Source organism: Aulonocara sp. 'chitande type north' Nkhata Bay, linkage group LG9, assembly GCF_057382095.1.
Source record: "Aulonocara sp. 'chitande type north' Nkhata Bay isolate Kocher_YH1m ecotype deep benthic linkage group LG9, A_spYH_male_GT1.1, whole genome shotgun sequence".
Lineage (NCBI taxonomy): Eukaryota > Metazoa > Chordata > Actinopteri > Cichliformes > Cichlidae > Aulonocara > Aulonocara sp. 'chitande type north' Nkhata Bay.
Window position 1 is genome coordinate 414,268 of NC_141352.1, and position 22,182 is coordinate 436,449.

Genomic DNA, 22,182 nt, shown 5'->3' on the forward strand with positions numbered 1-22,182 from the left:
ATGCGCAGGTGCAGCAGTTTCACCTTCACTGCATTGTTTTCTGAGTAGTTTAATAGTAGTGAGAGTAAATAATGGCACAAACAACTCAACAATACAGACACAGCATTTATTCATCACACAGCAGGAATGAGTCCGTGTGGATCGGACACTTTCACACCATTCTTCCCAGGAAAATGGATTTGGGGTATTTGTCCCTCAGAGACGACCACTGTACAAAGAAGTAGTCGGATACAGGATACAGGATCTTCCCAGTGAGCGACAACGTCTGGACACGGCAAATACTCTCAGCGTAAACTATCAGGACTTTCTTTATTCCCAGAATTCCAAGGAGGAGTCCTGCTACACACAGGGGAATGCAGGTCCCCGGGCCGTTACACAGCACCTGAAAACACAGACAGGGGGGGCGGGCACACATCCGTGGAAAGAGGTTATTCTGTACATCTGTTACAAAACTGTGTGTCATGTGACAAAGACTGGCTCGGTTCATGTGCACTCCCTGTCATCACAGGACGACTCGGACATGCAGCGCAGCAGCCTCTGTTCTCACACAGTGACCTCCCCTCCTCAGGTCCTTCAGTAGAAACTGTGAGAGTCAAAGAGGGAAACCCTGTTGGGGTTTGGAGCTTACCGAACATATTTAAGGCCAAACCCGGCTGAGCTGAACCGTCTCAAACCACAAATGCATCAGAATGTTTCAAACAGATACGCGTTTGACTCACCGAGGACTGCGTTCAGTGAGACAAAGGGAGGGGGCTGAGTAAGTACGAGTCCTCAGCACTGAAGGAGGCTGGTGGAGTTTACAGGAAAGCTGCCGTGGAGTCTGGAGAAGTAATCATACAGCTCCTCTGCATGCAGAGCCCCACTCTGCAGTCAGCTTACACCCACACCTCTCAGCCGTCTGTTTCCCTGCACAAACCTTCTTACAGCAGCAGGGCTGCAGCGATAAGTTGATCAGAAAATTATCCTTTGCTTCGACGCTTCGTTTAGCGCTCGGCGCCGTCGCCACGTAAGCGCCAGCGTTTCAGCTGCGACTAAAACAGACCTGAAACAGCCAGCGTTTGAACAGAAGCAGTTTTTCAGCAGAAACAAATGTTTTTGTAAAGCGAAACCAGTGAGAAGCCGTTTCCTCTCCATTTACTGTCGCTCATTAACAACACAACAGTATTTGTGACTCAAATATAACGGATGGAATATTCCGTTGGTAACATGCCTTCAGCTGCAGCGTGCTAACCACCGCTGTGTGAGCCACTGTTCACTACAGCCTGCTCCACTCACCATGTCCGGTCTGAGCCTGAACACCAGAGGCAGGGAATAGCGCAGGGCATCGAGAGTGCTGACGACAGACGAGCTCCAGGACTGGTGCACCTCGCGGCTCCGTGGGATCCGACAGATGGTGAACTGAGGAACAAACACGTGTGCGTCACATTCGTCTGAATTTGACATTAGATGTTTAGATGGATTCACTGAGCTGTAAGCTGACAGGGACTGAAGACAAACAGAAACCAACCACACGCCTGGACCTGTGAGACACACGAGGACGTGCTTCTGTAGGGATGATCTGATATCCTCGTGTTGGTGTTGTTCCCAGACCACCATGAAAATGTTGTTCCAGGTTCAACGTTGCAAGTGACCAATCACTTTGTTGTGACGTTATTCTTTTGCACGCCAAGCCATTCGTGCATTTATGAAATTCCAATGTTGCGAGGACAATATCAATTCTGCTTACTGTTTATTAAAGAGTTAGGGTCAGGGTCCGTTGATCGGCGGACAGAGGCGGTTTCTCGCAGCTTAAGTACAGTTTTTTGTTTTACGCCGCTTTTTCCCCAAGTCGCAAAAGTATGACGTCACAACAATGTGATTGGTCACTTGCAATGTTGAACCTGGAACATTTTCATGATGATCTGGGAACAACACCAACACGAGGATATCAGATCGTGCGCTTCGGTAGACAGCTTAAACCACACAGTAACAGGATTACTTCAGAAACGCTGGTGGCCAACAGGCCAAACTTTACTTTTTGTTTTGCTGATGTGCTCTTTGCCTGGCAGTGGAGTACTGTCACAGTGTGATACTTTCCTGAAGGACAGGAAATAAGTAACTCTTCCAGTGTGTGAGCCTGCTGCTGTCAGGACTCTCCTGCCTATGATGATGCAGTCCTGTGGGAGCAGCAAGTCCTCTGCAGAGTCCAGCGGTGGCACGCTTTGCTATATCTGAACCTCTGCACTGTGCTGGGGTGCAGCTGCTGGGCCATGGAGACCACAGAGCTCAGTGAGCTCTCGCTGTGCATCACCACACTGAGTTAAAACCAAAAGCTCCATCATGCGTACCTGTGAGTCCGACTGTTGTTTGAGGCTTTCAAACGTGCAAATTTTCTCCTCGCTCATCCTGTCTGTGTCTGCGAGGACATAGTGTCGAGGTGTGTAGGCTGCAGACATGCACTGCAGCAGGTGCAGGACCTCTGTGGTATGACCACCTACAAATCAGAAAGAAGCACAGCAGCAGTTACAAGGTTAACCACGACCTGGAGGACACTGAACTCTTAGTCCTCACTGCGCTCGTCATACACGCTCATCTTTAGATGGACACTTAATAAAGACAGACATTCAATTTGATTTAGAAAGTATGTTTCATCCCAGCATGAGTTCAAACAGGTCAGTCCGTGCTGGGCGTGAAGCGGCAGCGAGGACACACCACAGGACATCACTGACAGTGTTGGACGTGCACGTGGCCAGAAACAGCCAGGAGTCTGCTCAGCATCTAGGACCAACAGCTCTATAAAGCATCATTATCACTTTGAACTTCACATCGGTCTACTGACCTTAAAGGTCAAATGTGACATTACATTATAAATGCTTTATCATAGTTTATACATCATTCTCACATCAGCAGGTTCCCATAATGACTACAAACTGTTTCTACGACAACTCCAATCTCCCCAAAACGGCCGAGCCCCATCAGACCTCAGAGACCTCTGAGTATCCGATTGTTCAGTCTGACGTCACTAGCCGTGTCTGGGACTAAGCTCCGCTGCAGGTCCATATATCAAACGATCACTGTGGCATTACTGAGAGTTGAAAAACTGTCTAAAGTCTTTCATCTTTAATAAAATGATCAGCGTTCTGCTCTACCAGGTGTAACAACTGAGTTTAACATCCAGGCATCCATGAAAACGGAATTTATGACATTTAACGGAGTTAGAAGTTAGCAGGGAGTTAGCTCGCTAGCTTCTATCTAAATACAATATAGCATGTCCTGACTGCGGGGTTTTGGAAACAAATTAAAACGTACAGCTCTGTTATCACTTCCAACATAAATGAAGACAGAAAACTAAACAGCAGTGACGTTTGTAGGGTTACTGAAGTTGGGCTAGCTGGTATATAATGATGTGCTACGTGACCGCTAGCGACACAGCTATGTTAGCATAATATAAACAAGCTAACTTTTTTTCCACTGGATAAAAGTTAACGTGAGTGTTCTCGGTGGTCAGGAACAAATGTAATCGCATGGCAGGATGCTGTAAAAGGACCAAACTTCAGCCAGGAGAACAACTGAGATAATCCATCCACAATACGAGGTTAGTCATTCATATACTGCTGCATGGGCTGGGCTGTAGTTACATCCTAAGGTTTTAAAAACTGAGCTTAAATAAATGATTAGTGGTAATAAAAGCCGAGGGAGGTCAACAGTGATCACTGACTGTTTTAGGAGCTTTTTGAGATTAAATAGAAGAAAATACAAAACATTAAACATGTTAACAACACAAAAGCCATATTAAACACAGACTACTTTAGACCCGGAAGTAGGATTCGTCGCGTCATCACTGAACAACCGGATTATCATATGACCCCTGCAGAAGCAGCTTTCTCATGCTGTCTATAGTATATGTGCTATTACTGCATGTCATTAGCCTTTGGAGCCTCTCTCCCATACTTTAGTCCAGTGATCCTGGTTCTGTTTTAGGTCACTTCCTGTTAAAAGGGAGCTTTTTGTCTCACTGTCACCAAGTGCTCGCTCATAGGGGATCATTTGATTGTTGTGGTTTCTCGCTAACACCGTAGGGTCGTTACGTGTGAAGATAACTGCTGTTGTAATTTCACTGTATATAACTAAGACTGAGCTGCAGAGCTACACCCCAGGACCAGCTCTACGCTCCAGACTGTACTGGATCGTCAGCATTAAGCTGAGTATTTTCACCACTGAGACCAGGAACACTGCACATCCATTGGCTAACGGTCGTGTTGGCTGCATGTTTCAGACCTGCACCCAATTCCAGTGAGCATGCTCAGCAACACTTCTTAAGATGAAGCCTGAGTTGATACGTCAGAGCCTCCGTTTGAATCCAGCAGAGTAATGTGAATACTGCTGACTATTCCTCTCACCAAAGCACTCTGTCACTACCATGGACAGCAGGAACGCTCGTGGTTATCATTTAACCAACTTTCTGATTCATCCGAATTTGGATTTTTAAATCTAATCATTCAGCTGTTACCTAACAGGGACAAACTACAGCTGACAGAAACTGAAGACAAGAATACAAACACATCACACAGCGATGGGCCTGTGATGCACACGAGCACACAGTTACCCCAACATCAAGAACTGCACTGAGAAGCAGGACCACGCAGTACAGAACAAGGAAAGGAAGCAAACTAGTGCGAGATGTGTCTAAAGACCCAGGAACAACTGCAGAGACACTAGTGACTGTTGGGAATTGTAGTCTCACACATGACAGCCACTGGAAACCTACACAGGAATGGACTGAAGAGTCTCAGAAGGAAAAACGTCACCTTGGAGCCGGACAAAGCTCATGCATACTGGAAGTGCATCCTTTGGTGAGATGAGCTCTCCCCGTAGAGATGCTGCTGACGTTTGGAGAAAGGAGCAGGCTCGGATCGTACACTCGTGTCTTTAAACCAGCCCACGTGCCACAGGATGTGGCGTGAAAATCATCACAGCCCAACACCTTCACGTGGATGTGGTTCTGGTTAGACCCACTGAGAGTGAATCAGGAGATTTTCAGTGGAAAAAGGTTCTGACTGAACTGCTGATGACAAACTGACTTCATTTAAAAAGTCGCTTCAAAATCCACGTGTGAGTTTATGTTTGACGTTTCTGAATGAAGACGGAGAGAGGGGTGTCAAACATGTGGTCCGTGTGCAGCAGGAGGGCAGAGAGCAACAACCTCACACAGATGACTGACTCAGCAGTTTCCCCTCATCTCAGCGTGGAAAACCAGCGGACTCACGCCTGTCACAGGTCCACGCATGCATCCAAACTGTGTTTCTTCAAGGAAATACAACTATTCCTGCCTCTAAGGACTTTTAACAACTAAATACATAGAAAATAAGCAGCATCGCTTAATCTGGATGGAATTATTAAGAAAAATCCAGTATTTTGACGGATTTTCACTTCACTAATCACCAGAATGACCTTTGTGTACACCCTAGGTATGTATAGTGTACCGGAAGCTCGGGGATGTTGCTTGTACGGTGGCGGAAGTGTCGCACTCCTGCCCGACACAAAGCAAACATGTTCAGTATCCACAGCTAAAACAGCAGATACGTGGCATGGCTAGAATTAGCATGCGTCCACGCCGTGTCCGATACACCCACGGTGTCACAGTGCTGCTGAAACACTGTGAAACATGGCTCCATGCCCGGTGTAGCCCGGTAGCTACGGAGGCCGGCTGACGGCTGTTTGTAACGTAACAACATGAGCGCGCTTTCTCTGTGACACTTGAACGCAGCGCAGCCGTGTTCCGCGCTGTTACCTGATCCCGCGACCACCAGAACAGTGACCCGACCCTTGCTTCCAGGCTTGCAGTTGGCGCCCGTCTTCACAACGATATAAAGGCGAATGATGAAAAATAAACACAGAAGTAAAACTGCTGATGTGAACCCCAACAGCAACATCGTGACGGCTACGGCAGCCTGGCGTGCCCAAAACCAGACAGGGCGTGGGGCGGGGAAGCCCTGAGTGCGGGCTGGTAGGCAGAGCCAGCTCCTGCTTGGTGTTCACGTTACTTTGTTTTTAGCTTCCACATCTATTCAGACGTCCTGGACACGTGTCTATAAATCTGCAGTGTGCTGAGGAGGTGGAGCTTATGAAAGAAAAATATACGTCGACTTTCACTTTAAATTCATTGTAATTTGTAAGTGTAATAATAATGATGACAATGTTATCCGTGTTTTGCACAGCGGAGGAGCGTGTCAGCACACATTTCACTGCATGTTGTACTCGTATAACTCTGAATGTGCCAAATGAAGAAGGTTGAATCTTCAACGATCGGGTTGATCTCAGGGCTGTGGACCTGAAAGCAGCCGTGGGCCGCTGCTGACACGCCCCCTCAGTGTTCAAGTCATACCAAACAAAAACGAGGAAAACAGATATTTCTGAGAATGTTTTGTTTGTTTTCATTTCAAATATTTTATAACAAGACTAAACTTTTTCATACACACATGGGTCGTCTCTGTGTGACAGGAGGCAGCACTGCTGCTGTCATTGTGTTCGTGTCTAAATCAAGCTACACATGAGTTTGTGAGTCTGTCACTGCTCTCTGCTCATAAAGAACTTATTTTAACATTGAAGTCAACAACAAAGCAACCCTGCAGGTTTCTAACACAGCACAGTGTCCACACTGAAGCCAGTTTACAGTCCCAGTGAACCTAAGCCAGGGCGCGTACCCGAGCAGCACCTCCACACAGACCACATTCAAGCCCAGGACGGTGGTGCTGTGAGGCAGTGCTAGCTGCTGCACCTCTCCACATTGGTTACAAAATCAAGTTATACATTGAACTAACCAACGATGTAAACAAGTAGAGCTGAAACAATCAATCAGTTACTGACTTGAAATAAAGGCAGCAGCTGTTAGAACAGCATGAACATATTAAACGGGCTGGACACCCTCAGAGGTAGCTGGTCCTGTCTTGACATGTCTTTGCCGTCACATGTAGGATCAGTGCTTTTACCCTGACTTACTTTATGTTGTACACAGTTTTACTTCTGTGACATTTTGTAGGACATTTACTTGCAGAATACGTCGTCACAGTCAGTCGTGAATCAGTGTTCTGACCATCGCCCACATCCTGTTCACATTTCATACTAAGTATATGTGAGCTGTACACAGACGGCGGCTACACTGATGGTGTTCGTGGAGCTTTTATAGCTCAAAGTGTTTGCGGCCTGGTGTGGGACAGGAAGTGGCTAGAAGATGCAAACACTGATTTTCCTGGTTCTGATGTCTTTGTTCAGGTTGACATCACTGATAGCTGACGAGACCTGTGCTGTGCAGGTTTGGGCAGTAAGAGGATTGTAAACAAGGTTAAAGTGCTACGCAGTAACCACACTTACCTGTGCTTCTGTTCAAGACTGTTTCCTACATGATGTCAAAGGTGTCACCTGTGCACGTGATCACCGTGCTGATATATGCAAACCAATGACTTTAAAAATGTCCCAGATGAGAACGAGGCTTCTTTCACACTGGCCAAATGAAACAGGGTTGTGACATCACTGACCTGTGATGTCGTCACCCTTTAGTAAATGTTTGATTTCTAAGGTAATCAGGAATAAGTGTTGTTGACGTGACTGTCAGCTAAGAGTCAGTGCTGTAGTCCAGACATCAGCTCTGCTGCTCTGATCGTACTGGACTAATCATGGGCTTCCTCTGGCAGCCATGACCACCTAGTTAGTGTTGTGCTTGACCAACGCCTGTGTCTGATGACCGTTTTCATCCGGTCACATCTGTCACAGCTGGGCTGGAGACACAGGTGCACGATGGTGCTGGTTTCAACACTTTGATCATAGAGTGATTAAAGTGCTCAGAGACAAAAGCCGAGATTCAAAACTGGAATCTTTGTCTTCCACTGTGGACGTCTCGCCCTCCCGTGTTAACGCTGATGTGGAGCTACTGTGAATGGCAACACTGCACCACGTGGTTCATGTGCACTGCAGTTAGTTTGGCCCGCTGCTCACTGATCTACAACAGTTGTAATACCATAGAGTGTATATGTGTGTAAATGCACAAACACGTGCACACACTGAGCTGACGTCACCAGACAGAGGCGACACAAGCGCGAGCATGAAGCCCGAGTGTAAACAAAAGCTCTGCCCTCACGTACATGACGTCACATTGTGCTGAGCAGGCAACAGTGACGTGTTTCCTGTTTCACGGTGGAGCTGTGGGTGATGTACAGAGAGCTTCGCTTCAGTGTTGTCTGCAGATAATATCGCCTGAAAACAACTTCCGCTTGAGTGAACGATGGCGCGAGCGAGTGTGGTGACGTCACGCGGCAGAGGCTGAGCAGGAGGACCGGGAGGGTGAGCTAGCAGCTGCGACAGCATCCCCGCGTGACACACACGGTAACATGGCATCATACGTGTGCGCGTGAGTGGGGTAAACGGGCAGCTCGTCGTGTCTCGGTAGAGCATCTGGTGCAGGTGCACGAGCACACGCGCGACCGCGTCCTTCGCGAAACCACTGTCTGCAGTCACAAGGTCGCGAGGAGAGCCGATGTCGTGTGGGGGCTCCCCGCGCGGTCACTGGGGTAGCCAGTGGAGGCCTCCTGTCCCGGCGCGCGCTCACGCACGCACACACACAGCGTGGACGTGTTTGCTGTAGCTCTCAGAAATGTGGAACAAAGTGTGTTAAATGCGTGAAACCTGCGGATCCTCTGCTGTGTTCTTACAGACACCCGTGCTTCTGTCTCCTCCAGGCCCACTGAAGCAGCACGCAGGATGGACTCTATGTCTCTGATGAGTGGAAGCAGGAACCCCGTGTTCCTCACAGCCTCCTCCTCCCACCACATCCAGGCCCCCCTGCTGTCCAAAGGCCTGAAGAATGGAGCTGCAGGTCCAGGAAGCTGGTGCGGGGATGCTCAGCCTACTGTGGCCATTCTGGGATCAGGTGACTTCTCCAAGTGCCTGACCATTCGCCTGCTGCGCTGTGGCTTCCATGTGGTGGTGGGTAGCCGCCATCCCAAATTGGCAGCCCACTCATTTCCACATGTGGTGGATGTAACGCACCATGAAGATGCCGTGGGGAAGGCTAACATCGTATTCCTGGCAATCCGCCGTGAGCACTATTCTGTTGTGTGGGACCTCAAACACCTACTGGAAGGTATGTCACACACCTCTAAGTGCTTTCACACCATCACACACATACTGGACACGGTGGTTGATTTTCTTATCCCAGCATGCAGATCAAGCTACTGACCTCCCAAAGGTTTTGGTTTGAGCCGCGTCTGTGAGACTGGAGGAAATGCAAGGGCAAAGACGTCTGGGTTATCAGTGTTGGTGACCTGGGCCCTGTGCTTGTGTTTGTTCTGCAGGGAAGATCCTGGTGGATGTGAGTAACAATAAGCGAGCAAACCAGTATCCAGAGTCCAACGCCGAGTATCTGGCTTCACTGCTGCCAGACTCTATCGTGGTCAAAGGCTTCAACGTCATCTCAGCCTGGGCCATGCAGCAGAGCTACCCTAAGGATGCCAGCACACAGGTGCAGTAACCGGGCCACACGTGTCCACGTCTACAGCGTGTCTTTGTCCTGTCGTGTCCCTGAGCTCTGCTGGAGCTTTCCTCCTGTTTAAAAACCAAAGTTTTGACCTGTGACTGTTGCTAAAATGCTCGCCCACCAGGGGTTTGTCTGTAGTGTTGTAGGGTCTTTACCTTAAAATACCACAGCCTCAGCTGAGAGGTCAGCCACGTGCTCATGAATCTGACTTTGTGATACTTTGTATGTAAGGCAGAGAGTTTAAAGCTGTTGATGACACTGAGTCAGTGAAGAAATACCAGTAAGTGCTTCCTTTGGGTTAGTGGCAGCGTTCGAAATGACTTCAATTCAACTTTATTTATACAGCAGCAGACCACAACAACATAATGTAAGGCAGACCCTACAATAATACAACCCAACAATCATGTGACCCCCTGTGAGCAGCACTTTGGTGACAGTGGGAAGAAAAAACTCCCTTTAACAGGAAGAAACCTCCAGCAGAACCAGGCTCAGGGGGGACAAAGACATGCTGTGGGAGATATCCAGAGATTAATAAGAAGCATGGGTGCAGAGAGGTCTGTAGCAGGCTCTTCAGGCTTACTGATGCTGCTGAGATGGACTCTTTATGAGTCTCGCAGCACCGTCCAAACAGGAGGACGCCTCTGAACCGGCCCGTCGTCTCTAACCCGCCCTCATGTTTCTCCTGTAGGTGTTCATCTGCAGTGACTCGGTGGAGGCCAGGCAGCAGATCATGGAATTAGCCCGGCAGCTCAACTTCCAGCCGGTGGACATGGGCACCCTGTCTTCTTCCCGTGATATTGAGAACATGCCTATCCAGTTGTTCCCTGGCTGGAAGGGCCCTGTTCTTGCTGCCGTGGCCCTCTCCATCTTCTTTTTTTCTTACTCGTTTATTCGAGATATAATTCACCCATATATGAAATACAAGCAGAGTGACTTCTACAAGATCCCCATAGAGATAGTGAATCGGACACTGCCTGCCGTCGCCATCACTCTCTTGGCCCTGGTGTACCTTGCAGGACAGTTAGCAGCTGCCCACCAGCTCTACTATGGCACCAAGTACAAGCATTTCCCACACTGGCTGGAAAACTGGCTGCAGAGCCGCAAACAGCTGGGCCTCCTCGCTTTTTTCCTGGCTGCTGTTCATGTCCTCTACAGTGTGTGCCTGCCTCTGAGAAGGTCTGAGAGATACCTGCTGCTCAACACTGCTTATCAGCAGGTCAGTGAAACAGCTTTTTGCACATCTTTACAAACATCAGTGCTGTTTCTGAAGATCACTTTGATTTGAATCGTTACACATTAGCAAGAGAACTGGCAACATCACAGGTTTTCCCTTCAAATATCCAGAAACGTTACAGGTCAGCACAAGTGTCACCCTGAGGCAGCATCACACAAGCTTCCTGTCTAACACTCACACTCCCATGGATGCATCATAGGGGGTTAGCATCTTGAACCACATGATTGAACCACCAACCTTCCTGGTTTTAACTTTTCTGTTTGTGTCACAGTAGAGACGTGTTCACGTCGGCGTTGTCTAACATCTGTGTCAAACACATGAGGAGCGATGGGAGGCTCGTGGAGTAAACCAGAAACGCTGTAATCTGATTGGCAGCAGCGGTAGGGTTTCTCCTGATGAACTGTACTCTCTGTGACGTGTTCTCATGTGATGGCAGGTCCACTCGAACATGGAAAGCACGTGGAACGAGGAAGAGGTGTGGAGGGTGGAGATGTACGTTTCCTTTGGGATCATGAGTCTGGGGCTGCTGTCTCTGCTGGCTGTCACCTCCATCCCGTCTGTCCACAGCACGCTCAACTGGAGGGAGTTCGGCTTCATACAGGTACCCACAGAGTCCACCAGCCCGTCGTGTCACGTGCCTCAGAGAGTATTCGGAGTCCAGTCTAGTCTGTGTACGTGATCAGTAGTGCGTAATGGCGGCTTGTGACGAGTGTACCTGAAACCAGCTTAGCTGCTGTGTCTCTGAGGCGGCGTGCCGTCACTCCCAGCTCTCCTGCTGTGAACACTTGGGGAAACGTGCTGTGACCGAGATGCTCTCTTAGACAGTCACATGACAGACTACATACGTGTAAACATGTTCTGCTGTAGTCTCGATGTTAGGGGCGTGTCTAATGTAAGTCACTGTCGTGCTGTTATGTGATCACAACAAAAGCCTGTGTCTGAGTGTTCCTGTCTTTGCTCCAGTCCACTCTGGGGTACATCGCCCTGCTCATTGCGACCTTCCACGGGCTGCTGTTTGGCTGGAAACGCGCCTTTGAGGAGGAGGCCTACCGCTTCTACCTGCCGCCCAGCTTCGTCGTGGCCCTGGCGCTCCCGGTGTGCGTCATCGTTGGGAAGCTGCTGATCCTGCTCCCCTGCGTTGCCCGCAAGCTCCACCAGATCCGCAGGGGTCAGGACAGCAGTGAGATGAGGGGCAAGCGCATGGAGCCGGTGGGCTCAGCTGCCCACGTTTCCCCTGAGAGGGTCACCGTTATGTGATCGGCCTGTTCGTAGCTCCAGGTGAGGAACCGCTGTAGTGACTCTCACTGCGGGACTGTGTCTGATGACAGCTTCGTGCTGTGGACCTGTTGCTGTATCCGCTTATTCATATTGTTCCAACGATGCTGCTTCGTATTATTGTGTAGTGTTTATCAGGACATCACGTCCCTGCTTTGAGTCGCTGCTGTAACTGAAACTGCAGTTTGTACAGGTCCTGCTCATCTGTGAGAACAGCTGTTTGCTCTTCTGTGACATCACATCGCGACTGGAGTGTAGCAGAGGCGCTGTCGGTGGGCCCTGCAGCTTTGATGATGGAGGACAGCTGCAGCACATCTGCCTCTCCTCACTGTAACGCTGCACACCTGCGTTTACCTGTGTGTGTCTGCAGTGCGATCTGAGGCTGTCATTCACACATTGTTTTCCTTACAGACCGTGGTAGAAGTGTGTAACATTTGTGTGTCAGTCAGTGAGACGTGTTCCTGTGACGCTCATGTGACACACAGCTTCACACTGAGTGTTAGTTTATAGTATTTCGTTGTATTTTTACAGTGAATGAACAGCCGGTGTCTAATCTGCAGTTAACCCTTGTGTGGTGTTCATATTTTTCTTACTCAGCCAGTGTTCATGGGTCTGGTGGACCCGCCAGAGTTTAACACTATCAAACAATTTTATGTTAAATTACTCAACAGATGTTTACTTCATCCCAGTTACAAACCATATGAACAGCAAACATGGTTAATTTTTCCCTTTACCTTTGTTAGATCACATTTATGAATCAATGTGCTTCTCGTTTCTTTTTTGTTTTATAAAATGTTATAAAAATAAATCAGTTATAATCAAGTGGAGTGAGTGGAAAGACACAACACATTTACAGGTGAAGCAATATGTTTCACAACTAAATGGGATCAGCTGCTCATCAATGGTGACATTAGGCCCAGGGTTGTAAAACAGGGGGAGGTGGTGCACACACTTATCCCACACTGTCCTAATGGCAGCTAGCTTGTCTCTCTGCCGTCGAGCTGGTCTATCGTCTCGGTTATCAAAACGAATAATCCTGGAAATTTTGTGGAAGTTTTCCAGAGACATTGATGCACGGATAGGTTCTTGCCGGTTTCTGCATCCCACAGGGATTCTGTGGATTCCCCTTTGGACCTGAAAACTCCTGCAAGGATAAGAAGCCCAAAGTAGGCCTTTGGGGTTCTTAGATTAATTTGGTCTCCTTCCACCTCTCTCCAAAAACACACCTTCCTTCTAGATTACTGCAATCCAGAATAATTTTCTGGATGGAATCTGGGATGAAAAGCTCAAATGAAGACTTGATGTCCTGCACATGAGTACCTGTCAGCCGTGTTGGCCCTGGCTTATCACAGTAACAGCTCTGCAGGGTGGCTCATTTCTTGGGCAGGAACACCATTCAATGTCACCAGTTATTGACATCCATATTTCTTCACTTGCTGTCTGGTGGGCTTGTTCTGGTCCTGGAGCTGGCTGCAGATGGGGTACTCGTCTTCGTTTTGTTACTAAATGATGCTCAACCTCATCCTCTTCTTCAAAGTCACTGTCAGACTCTGAATTTTCAGAAATGTGAAATATTCTGAAACCTCTTTGTCAACATCATCATCAGAAGCCCCTCTCTCTTCCAAAATCAATTGGATGGCCCTCGTAGCAGATAATCTTTTGCCATCTTGATCAGTTGTGATAAAGAACCACACTGGCAAAGTCTTATTTATAGTATTATGCCCCTAATTTGCAGGAGGGACAGGGTATGAGAAAATAAAATTTGGATCCCTCGAGAAAGAGGGTAAAATGTGCAGGAATGTAAGAGCAGACGGTGTTGATAGTTGAATTTTCAACAATGTGGCAACTTTGTGCGGAGCAGGAGGAGAAGAAAACACTATCAGCAGCACCAGAAAGGAGGAAGACAGAGTGTGGGAACACAGGACCTACACTTTCAACACTTTTATTAGACCTGGGTCCAGTGGACCCGAGCACCTTGTATGTAATGTAAATGCGTGGGGGGAGGTACAGTATGAGGTCATTGAAAATTAGTTTATGTTCTTCACAGAAAATAAGCCAAAGCCAATGAATTTCAGGTTGAAAAAATTATTGTTTAATTTTTCTTTTGGGAAAAACTGAAAACGGGTCTCACAGACCCGAACACCATACAAGGGTTAAATGAGCAGCAGCGCCCTCTGCTGTCCGGCTTCACAAATCGTACTTCTCTGTATATGCATTGAGTTTGTGAGCTTTAAGGATGAAGGAGATCTACAGCAGCTGGATCAGACGACGGGCCGGGCGGCAGACCCAAGCTCGACGTCAGAGTACAAATAAACTTTATCATGAACAAGTCTGAGTTTGGTCATTTCATTAGAATCTCGTTGTTTCTGCACACAGCTGCAAATCATTACGAGGCTCAACGACAACTCTGACAGTGGGTAACCTCCTCACGCGCTCAGGATGCACGTCTGTGTGTGCGGGGGTGGATTGGTAAATAAGGAGAAACCTGTGATTGGCTGAATGAGGCTGGTAGCCGGGCCCACCTCAGCCCCACCTCAGCCGTACACTGACGTGAAGAATCTAATGCAGTTTGTGGTTAAATACGAACACAATGGCAGTCAGAGAGGACCCACGTGTTTAGTGCTGCTACACAATATTTGAAATGTAAACAAACTGCTGCCCTCTAATGATGTGAACTCCAGACAAACGTGGCATAAAAAAGAATTTTAATGAAACCCATCACACCCAAATATCACGTTTCACACACTAGGATTCACAACACATTTAAGAAACATTTGGAAACTGTCACAGATGGATCAGGACGCCTGGGAGGAAACGGTGTCCTGGTCCCACAGGACCGACCTGACAGCAGCACGAACAGCTGAGAGGAGAATAAACCAGCTCATTTTAATGCTACAGTCTGAGGACTATCACACTTATTATTTGCACAGTAGAAACATGTAGTCATAGACGCCCAGCGTTTCCATGGTTTCCTCAGCTTTGACCTGGCCTAGCGCACAGTGCTCGTTTCCTGGAGCTGAACATATTCGAACCCACAGCTGTCCACACACCCGTGCGCAGCTTCGGAGATCAAATCAGGTCTGTGGCTGCAGCTGCTCCAGGGACGACAGCAGCTCCTGGGCGCTGGGTCTGCAGGGGGGCGTTCCGTTCCAGCAGCGGCTCAGCAGAGCCCGAAACAGCCGCCCCGGCTCCGACCGGAACACCTGGTGGTCCTGAACAGGAGGCCGCAGATTGTGAGCCACCACCGCGTAGATGACGTGCTCCCTGTCGCCGGTGTAGGGCGGCTCTCTGGTGAGAAGCTGCCACAGAGTGATGCCGAAAGAAAAGATGTCCGCTTTAGGAGTCACCCTCTCGCCTCTGAGCAGCTCTGGGGCTCTGTGCGTGTACGTGCCACCCACGAGAGGCTGGTGGCTCGCGGCGCTGACCTCACAGCCAGGGTCCAGTTTGAGAGAACAGCCGAAGTCTGCGATTTTGCACACGTCCTCGCTGGTCAGCAGCACGTTAGCTGGTTTAATGTCCAGATGCACGACGCCGTGGGAGTGGAGAAACCTCAGGCCGTGAACGATGTCCGACGAGTACCTGACGCACCTGTGCTGTCCCAGCGGCTCCGTGCCACCGTAAATGACCTGCTGGAGGTTCCTTCTGCCCACGAACTCCATCAGTATTACCCCGATGCTGCCTTCGTCTCCACACTGTGGCGGGACGCAGGTGGTGGCAGCTATTACGCGCACTATGTTGGCGTGGCGCAGGTGCGCCGCGTTCAGCTCGGCCCAGAAGCTCTGCTGGGACGCCAGCTTGTTCTTGGTGGACCTGTTGACCTTCTTCACCGCCACGGTCTCTCCGAAGTACTCCGCCTGGTCGACCGAGCCGAAGCCTCCCGAGCCCACGGGCTGCACAGAGCGCAGCTGCTTCCAGTGGATAACCGAGGACCAAAGCCGAGTGGCGATTCGGCCATGGAGCCGCTGAGCGGGCACTTGTAAGGTGGAGCCGTGCTTAGTCAGCGGGCTGCTGCAGGGCCCCGTGTCCAGAAAGGGGCAGAAGTCTTTGGGCAGCAGGCGGGTCAGCGGGATGGGAGACGGCATGGCACGCTGTGCACCATACTGCTCTGTAAGCCGAACAGCTACTCTGCGCTCAGCTCAGGCTTTTACGCGCTCCGCACTGCCGCCTGCTGTTCTGGAGGACGTAATGCTTCTGTTTGGGGTCACTGAGTTCATGCCGATGGTTCACCTCAGTTTACTCTATACAACAGAGCAGAGCCGGGTAAAAGGACGGCTTTGTGTGAACAACATCTGGGATAGTGAGCATAATAACATCTACGGTCATATATACGACCCGGCGAGCCGTGTGAGCTGGTAATGTGTGCGCAGTGTTTAAAGCTGCGGATGGGGAGCCCTGCCTGAACAGTCAGGGTGGACTGAGTGTGAGGCTGGGGGAGGGTGCTCCACCGAGGAGCGTGGAGCTCACAGCCTGTCTGTTTCACTCTCTCCGACTTTTCCAGCACGCAAAAACAGATGCTCACTTTCTAACAGCCTGCTCACTGGTAACAAAGGAAAACATGGAGCTGTACATTACTGTGTTTTAATGCAAGCTACTGGAACCAGTCTGATGCGAGCTTCGGTGTACCAGGTATCATTTTCATGGGTCAGAGAGATTTTTCATGTTGTAAGGAAGCGTAACTCTCCAAAAGTTGATTCTGTTCATCTGGATGCTTTCAGTAGGAGAAACGTGTCGTCATCATCAGGTGACGTCTTCAGTCTCAGCTGACTGCAGGTTTCCCCAATGGTATAAACAGCACATTTACATAATGACTGAAACCACTGAATGGGCTGGGAGGTCAGTTCATCATAATTATGCAAATTCTCATGACCATTGATCAACAACCACTGATGAAGACCTGTTTGTAAGGTTGGGGAAACCTGCAGTCTGTGTGTCACTGTGTGTTACTGTAACAAAGTTCTCAGAGTGACAGGTTGAAAACAGACGAGCTGGATTCTTCTGTTTGATTTCTTTTATTACATTGAATAAAACATCGGAGTTGTCAACTGCAGCTCTTCTATTATAGCAGCAACATATGTGAATGAAATCAGGTTATTCTGCCAGGCAATAAATAATCTGCTTCTTTGGATGATGTCAAAGCTGCAGCATTAACATTTATTTTACACAACCTATAAACACACACAGACAAGTGTGAGCTGTATATGTATTTGTGTGTTTAGGTGATACTTTGCCTATAAAAATACAACAGTAGTTTGTAAGATAAATGTAAAAGTAAAAAAAAGTAAAATATGAAGAACATTAAGAATTTGCAACGAGTCGATCATCGTCACAGGATGCTGTTTTTAAATGTGGCTGGATGCAGCTCACTGCTATCAGTTTCCCAGCATCAGCGTAACCTCCCAACACAACTCAGTCTGTGGACGCTCACACGCAGGTGAGTGCGGGTGGGGGGCTATATTAAAGGCAAAGACTACAAAAGTCACAGTACAAGAAAATATATGAAGCTATAAAGTACGACTAGGCACACACATGCCAACTGTTCAGCTACACGGGATACTTTGTACAAACGATACATCTGAAGAGATAGTGAGGAGGTCTGTAGCACCTTAAGGAGCTTTAGAAGTGTGTTAGCAGCTTGATCCAATACCAAAATATATTGCAGTGTTTTTTCATAACATTCAATAAAGTTCACTGGTACCATTGAAGCTTATAAAGAAGTTTGAATTGGTCTGTGCCTCTCATTGAAGAGCATCTCCTGCCTCAGCACGTGCCAGGACCACGCACACACATGCATGCGTGCACACACGCACACACACACACACGCTAAAATACTTGTAATCAGCTTTGATCCACTGTTATTGCTTCTCTGTACCTGGAATCTGTCGTACAGTCCATAAGAGTTTTACATCACATAGTTGCAGCTTTCAGACAGAGACCACGAGGAAATCAAGTAATGTACCACACCGAGGTGTAAAAATGACAGAAGAGGACACACTCATGGAGTTATTGGACACATCTTATTTTTGGAACATCTAAACACTCTGTGACACAGTGATATTGTTAAGTAGCTTCGTTTCAGCTTCACCACGGTACACTCTGACGTAAAGCAGCGTACGAACGGTCAAAGGAGACAATTAAGTCAAAGCTGCAAAGCAAGAGGCCTCAATGAGAAACACAGAGCAATTGTGCAAGTAAAGCAAAAATGACACTTTATAGGAAAAACACTGTCAAAAATTGTACCTGCAAAAATAAAACATTTATATTGTATTTACATGTTATTGTTCTCTAAAAGAGCTAAATATAGAATCTATACATTTGTAATAAAAGACTCGATGCTGCAGGAAATAAACGCATCCCATTTACAAAAAGTGCTAATAAAAAAGAGCGGCTTGCTAACATCTCTTGTAAAACCACAAACATTCACAAGATCCAAAGAGCAAACTTCCATAAAGGTTGGGAACATTCAGAACTCAGCTCCACGTTTCACACGACCTACAGAAATATGGTTTCCACTGGTGTTCATCTCTGCTCACTCACAAAGGAGACGGGCACTTTCTGTCATTATTCTCAGAATTCTGGAGCTCAAAGAAGAACAGTGAGGTAAATTATAACACTATTGGGTTATACGGGCATCAGGCGAGTCACCACACGTGTGTGGAAATGCTAACTATGTGGTGGAAGGGAAGTGACGACTCAATTTCTGTGAAATTCACATTTTCTGTAGAGTGCGCAGCCCAGTAGCTCTTCAAAGGGATCAGGTGTCCAGACAGGTTCACTGGATGAAATGAGATTTGTTTATGGCTGTCAGCCCCCTGCAGGCAGGGCATGCACACAGCTACATGGAGTCAAACCATACAAGAACGTGCTGACGCTATCGCACTAAATCCCATCTATTCACCTTCAGGGCAGGTGTGGCTGACGCTCGTGGAAGTGGTGAAAGCAACAAACATGAAGCAGACTTGTCTGTGCTGTCACTGCTTGATACCAGAGTTTAAAAAAGACTCCAACCAAACGAAAAACAATTCATATCCAGCTACAAGAAATATGAAACCACATATTTATACCTTCTCATTTACAACAGAAGCCCCAGTGCTGAGCATGAACCATCGTTACTGACCTTGGAAACAGCAGTTTAAACAAGACTCAACGCTTGTTTAGTAGATTCTGTGTGGGAACACTTTCCCATCTGTCAGTTTGCTGTGGCCCATCAACCAAACTTTGGTGACAGAGTAACATACGAGCTAATACAGTTTGGATATGTCAATTTAGTCCAGGGCACAAATACACAGGCATTACTCAAATACATACATTTCCCCCCATTAATCAGAAACATGTCCATGAAGAAGAAATCTTCATTCAAATGAAAAAACCTCAGAGAAACTCAAAAGCACGTCAAAGTGACGAACCCTAACCCCACAGCGTTTCTCTGTCTACACATCACCACTCTAACTGGAACCAGTACGCCATGGGGTGTACGGTGCTTCCTTCATACTGGACACAAACATGGAGCGCACTGCCAGCTATGTTCCACGCCATCAATGCATTCATGCAGATGGAGAGAAAATGTGTTCGTGAACATCTTTGAATCGACTCCATACTCAGTTATGTACAAAACTCAGAAATCCAACCGAGAGCATCGTCTTTGGGACTTCACGTCCAGGAAATGAAGATGACGCCTGCGGCCTGTATGTCTGCAGCCAGCAGATCTACAGTTTCAGTCACACTTGAATGATTCCTGAATGAAATCAAGAATTACAGATGAATACGCCCGGCCACTTAGGTCTGCCAGCAGCACGAGTTCATGTTGTCACGTAGTTACTGTGTGGACTACAGTCCGACACCGTGATGCTTCAAAGTGTGACTACAAGCTGGCACAAGGTGAGCTCTTATCCATTTGTCAAGATCTTTAACCTCCTAAGACCCGAACTCTTCCACGGCAGCATTTTTAATTTCTCTTTGATATTTGATTGGGACCCAATGAATGTAAAAACAAAGAATTACCAGATTTTTTTTTCCTTATTCTTGTTTTTAAGAAAAATAAGAGCCACACATGAGGATATTCGTTTAACATTTTGATAGAACAGTAGCAGCATAATGTCCTCGTAAGAGGATATCAGGCCCTTGTAGAGCAAAATTGAGTATTTTGGTCTAAATAACCCAAAATGTGGCGTCCACATATGTGGACGCAGGTCCTAGGAGGTTAAGCATCTTTCACTCCAAAGGTCAAGAGAACCAACAGCTAACATGGACGACGATGCATCAGCGGTGTCTGATTTTTATGACTGGAACACTTGTTGTTCAGCTGAGATCTGATGCTATCCTGAACCATGTCACGAGAACCAGCCGATTTAGGCACCTGGAGCTGAGGCAGAGTGGAGCTCCCACTCACTGCCTGCTGCTTCTGACCGAGCATCAGCCACATCAGCCCGCTCTGTGAGAAGTCATCCTTTTGATCAAAGAATTTAAAGAAACCACATTTCAATAAAAAACCATTCAAAATCGTTATAATTAAAGATCCAAAAACACTCCATGTATTAACATCTACCAATTTGACTTTCTTTGTCCAGGATTTGAGGTTTCTACATAAATGAAAAGCACTGTGTGGATGAACTGTGACGATCTGTGAGCTGTGAATCCTTTCATTTGAACGATCATACAGGAGCAGAACTGTTTCAGTCTAACATGCTGCACACAGGTTTTCACCTCAGAGGCAGGTTTTAGGACTAAATGTCAAAGAAGTGGTTTCATCTGTAAAGACCAATTAAGCACTGCAGTAAGATGTTTCCTTATAAACAGGATTTCAGTTATTTTCACACACTGTCACACAGCTACGTCTCCCGGGAAGTTGTTTTAGTGCTCAGATCTTCATAGATGTAGTCAGCAGAGACTAATGTACGACTAGTGTCTGACCATCAAACTGATCTATTTGTCAGCTGTAGTTGATGCTGGGTTTGCACAACACTGAAACGTTCCCTTCAAGTCACACTTCACAACTTAAGAAAATGCTCAACAGCCTTTTTAAAAATGGAACGACAGCCAGGATGTGACAAAGTAACCAGTAAAAACCAAAAAGCCTTCATGTCACAGTTGTATCAGCAGTGTGTTTAGCTCTTTGTTCAGAGATCACAAAGCCTGTTTGCTTGGTTAACATTTTAAACGACTGAATTGGACCTTATTATTCGTAAGATATGAACGTCAGTCAAAGGGAAAAACATTAGAAGTGATGCCTGCAGTTTGATGGTTCATCAATGGTAACATTTGAAACTCCCAGCATTTCTGTGTTGAATACCCAACATGTGGTCTGATCTCTCTGTATGTCATGATCATCAATCAGTCATGTTGTAGGGCTTAACATGTTCACCTACACATGAAACTGGTTTGAGACTGGGAGAAACCCAGTCTCTGGTGGTCCAACCTTGCACAGTGGCCGTCCCAGATAAATGTGGGTGCAGTGTGACATTAGTGCCAAATGAAACATGTGGGTCCATCTGCTGTGGCAGCCCCTGAAAGAAGCAAGCAGCTGAAAATACTTTATGACACATTCTCACAGTTTAGGGCCGTTTTGCCTCCTCAGGTCTTAGATACCAGATACCGAGGAAACATGGGTCACTTAAACTTCACAGCCTAGAGTCAGGTTAGTCTGTGCAAAAGACAACAGGAACTACAGTAGCAACTGAAGGGACAGCGGCAGCATCCAGGAAGCTCCACTGGGGTCCCACTGTCACTATGACCAATTGTGAAACTATTTTTCTACCACTCAATAGTCTGTTTTTGAGCCCAACTCAGCAGCACAGACCCTGACAGAGAGGGTGGGCGACACGTGGATGGGACTGTGTCACTGTTGGTCATTTTCTGATAACACTTTCTGGTGTTACTGGACTGTCAGTGTGGAAACTGTGATCAGACCACAGATTACAGGTAACCAATGCAGAAACTCTGGTAAGTCCACAGGCCCGACTTCCAAACACTGAGCAGGTTATGAGGGTTCATTCCCAGTTATTCTAGATGCGCCTACAGAGCTTCGTAGCAGTGACGTGATGAGTGAAGCTGACTGATGATGAATTTGGTGTCAGTAGAACAGCTGATAACACTTACGATGCAAAGAAACTGATGGATGTGCTTTCAGCAGCCAGAGGCACGCTGGCTAATTTACTCTGAAACTGTGAGA

General features: G+C 47.4%; 3 protein-coding genes across 6 annotated transcripts; 1 reads left to right on the forward strand and 2 right to left on the reverse strand.

Annotated features, from left to right (window-relative positions):
• Positions 1-91: 91 nt before the first annotated feature.
• On the reverse strand, positions 92-6,021 carry alg14 (ALG14 UDP-N-acetylglucosaminyltransferase subunit). Of its 2 annotated transcripts, none has more exons than XM_086305283.1 (4): positions 5,771-6,021; positions 2,328-2,473; positions 1,276-1,398; positions 92-382 (listed from the first exon to the last, which is right to left on the reverse strand). In XM_086305283.1, exons 1-4 carry the CDS (start codon positions 5,910-5,912, stop codon positions 152-154), a joined length of 642 nt encoding a protein of 213 aa, XP_086161409.1. In that variant the 5' UTR covers positions 5,913-6,021; the 3' UTR covers positions 92-151. The 2 variants fall into 2 exon arrangements, with proteins under 2 accessions (XP_086161409.1, XP_086161410.1); XM_086305284.1 differs by lacking the exon at positions 5,771-6,021 and adding an exon at positions 4,788-5,446.
• A 2,067-nt stretch (positions 6,022-8,088) lies between these two features.
• Positions 8,089-14,340, forward strand: steap2 (STEAP family member 2, metalloreductase). 3 transcript variants are annotated; one of them, XM_086305278.1, is made up of 6 exons: positions 8,089-8,358; positions 8,712-9,115; positions 9,327-9,493; positions 10,197-10,724; positions 11,179-11,343; positions 11,706-14,340. In XM_086305278.1, the coding sequence occupies exons 2-6, from the start codon at positions 8,734-8,736 to the stop codon at positions 11,997-11,999; spliced, it is 1,536 nt and encodes a 511-aa protein (XP_086161404.1). In that variant the 5' UTR covers positions 8,089-8,358; positions 8,712-8,733; the 3' UTR covers positions 12,000-14,340. The 3 variants fall into 3 exon arrangements, with proteins under 3 accessions (XP_086161404.1, XP_086161402.1, XP_086161405.1); XM_086305276.1 differs by having other exon boundaries at positions 8,090-8,316; XM_086305279.1 differs by lacking the exon at positions 8,089-8,358 and having other exon boundaries at positions 8,372-9,115.
• Positions 14,341-14,596: 256 nt separating this feature from the next.
• On the reverse strand, positions 14,597-16,148 carry mos (MOS proto-oncogene, serine/threonine kinase). The gene has a single exon (XM_086305280.1). The coding sequence runs from the start codon at positions 16,097-16,099 to the stop codon at positions 15,092-15,094; it is 1,008 nt and encodes a 335-aa protein (XP_086161406.1). The 5' UTR covers positions 16,100-16,148; the 3' UTR covers positions 14,597-15,091.
• Between the last annotated feature and the right edge of the window lie 6,034 nt (positions 16,149-22,182).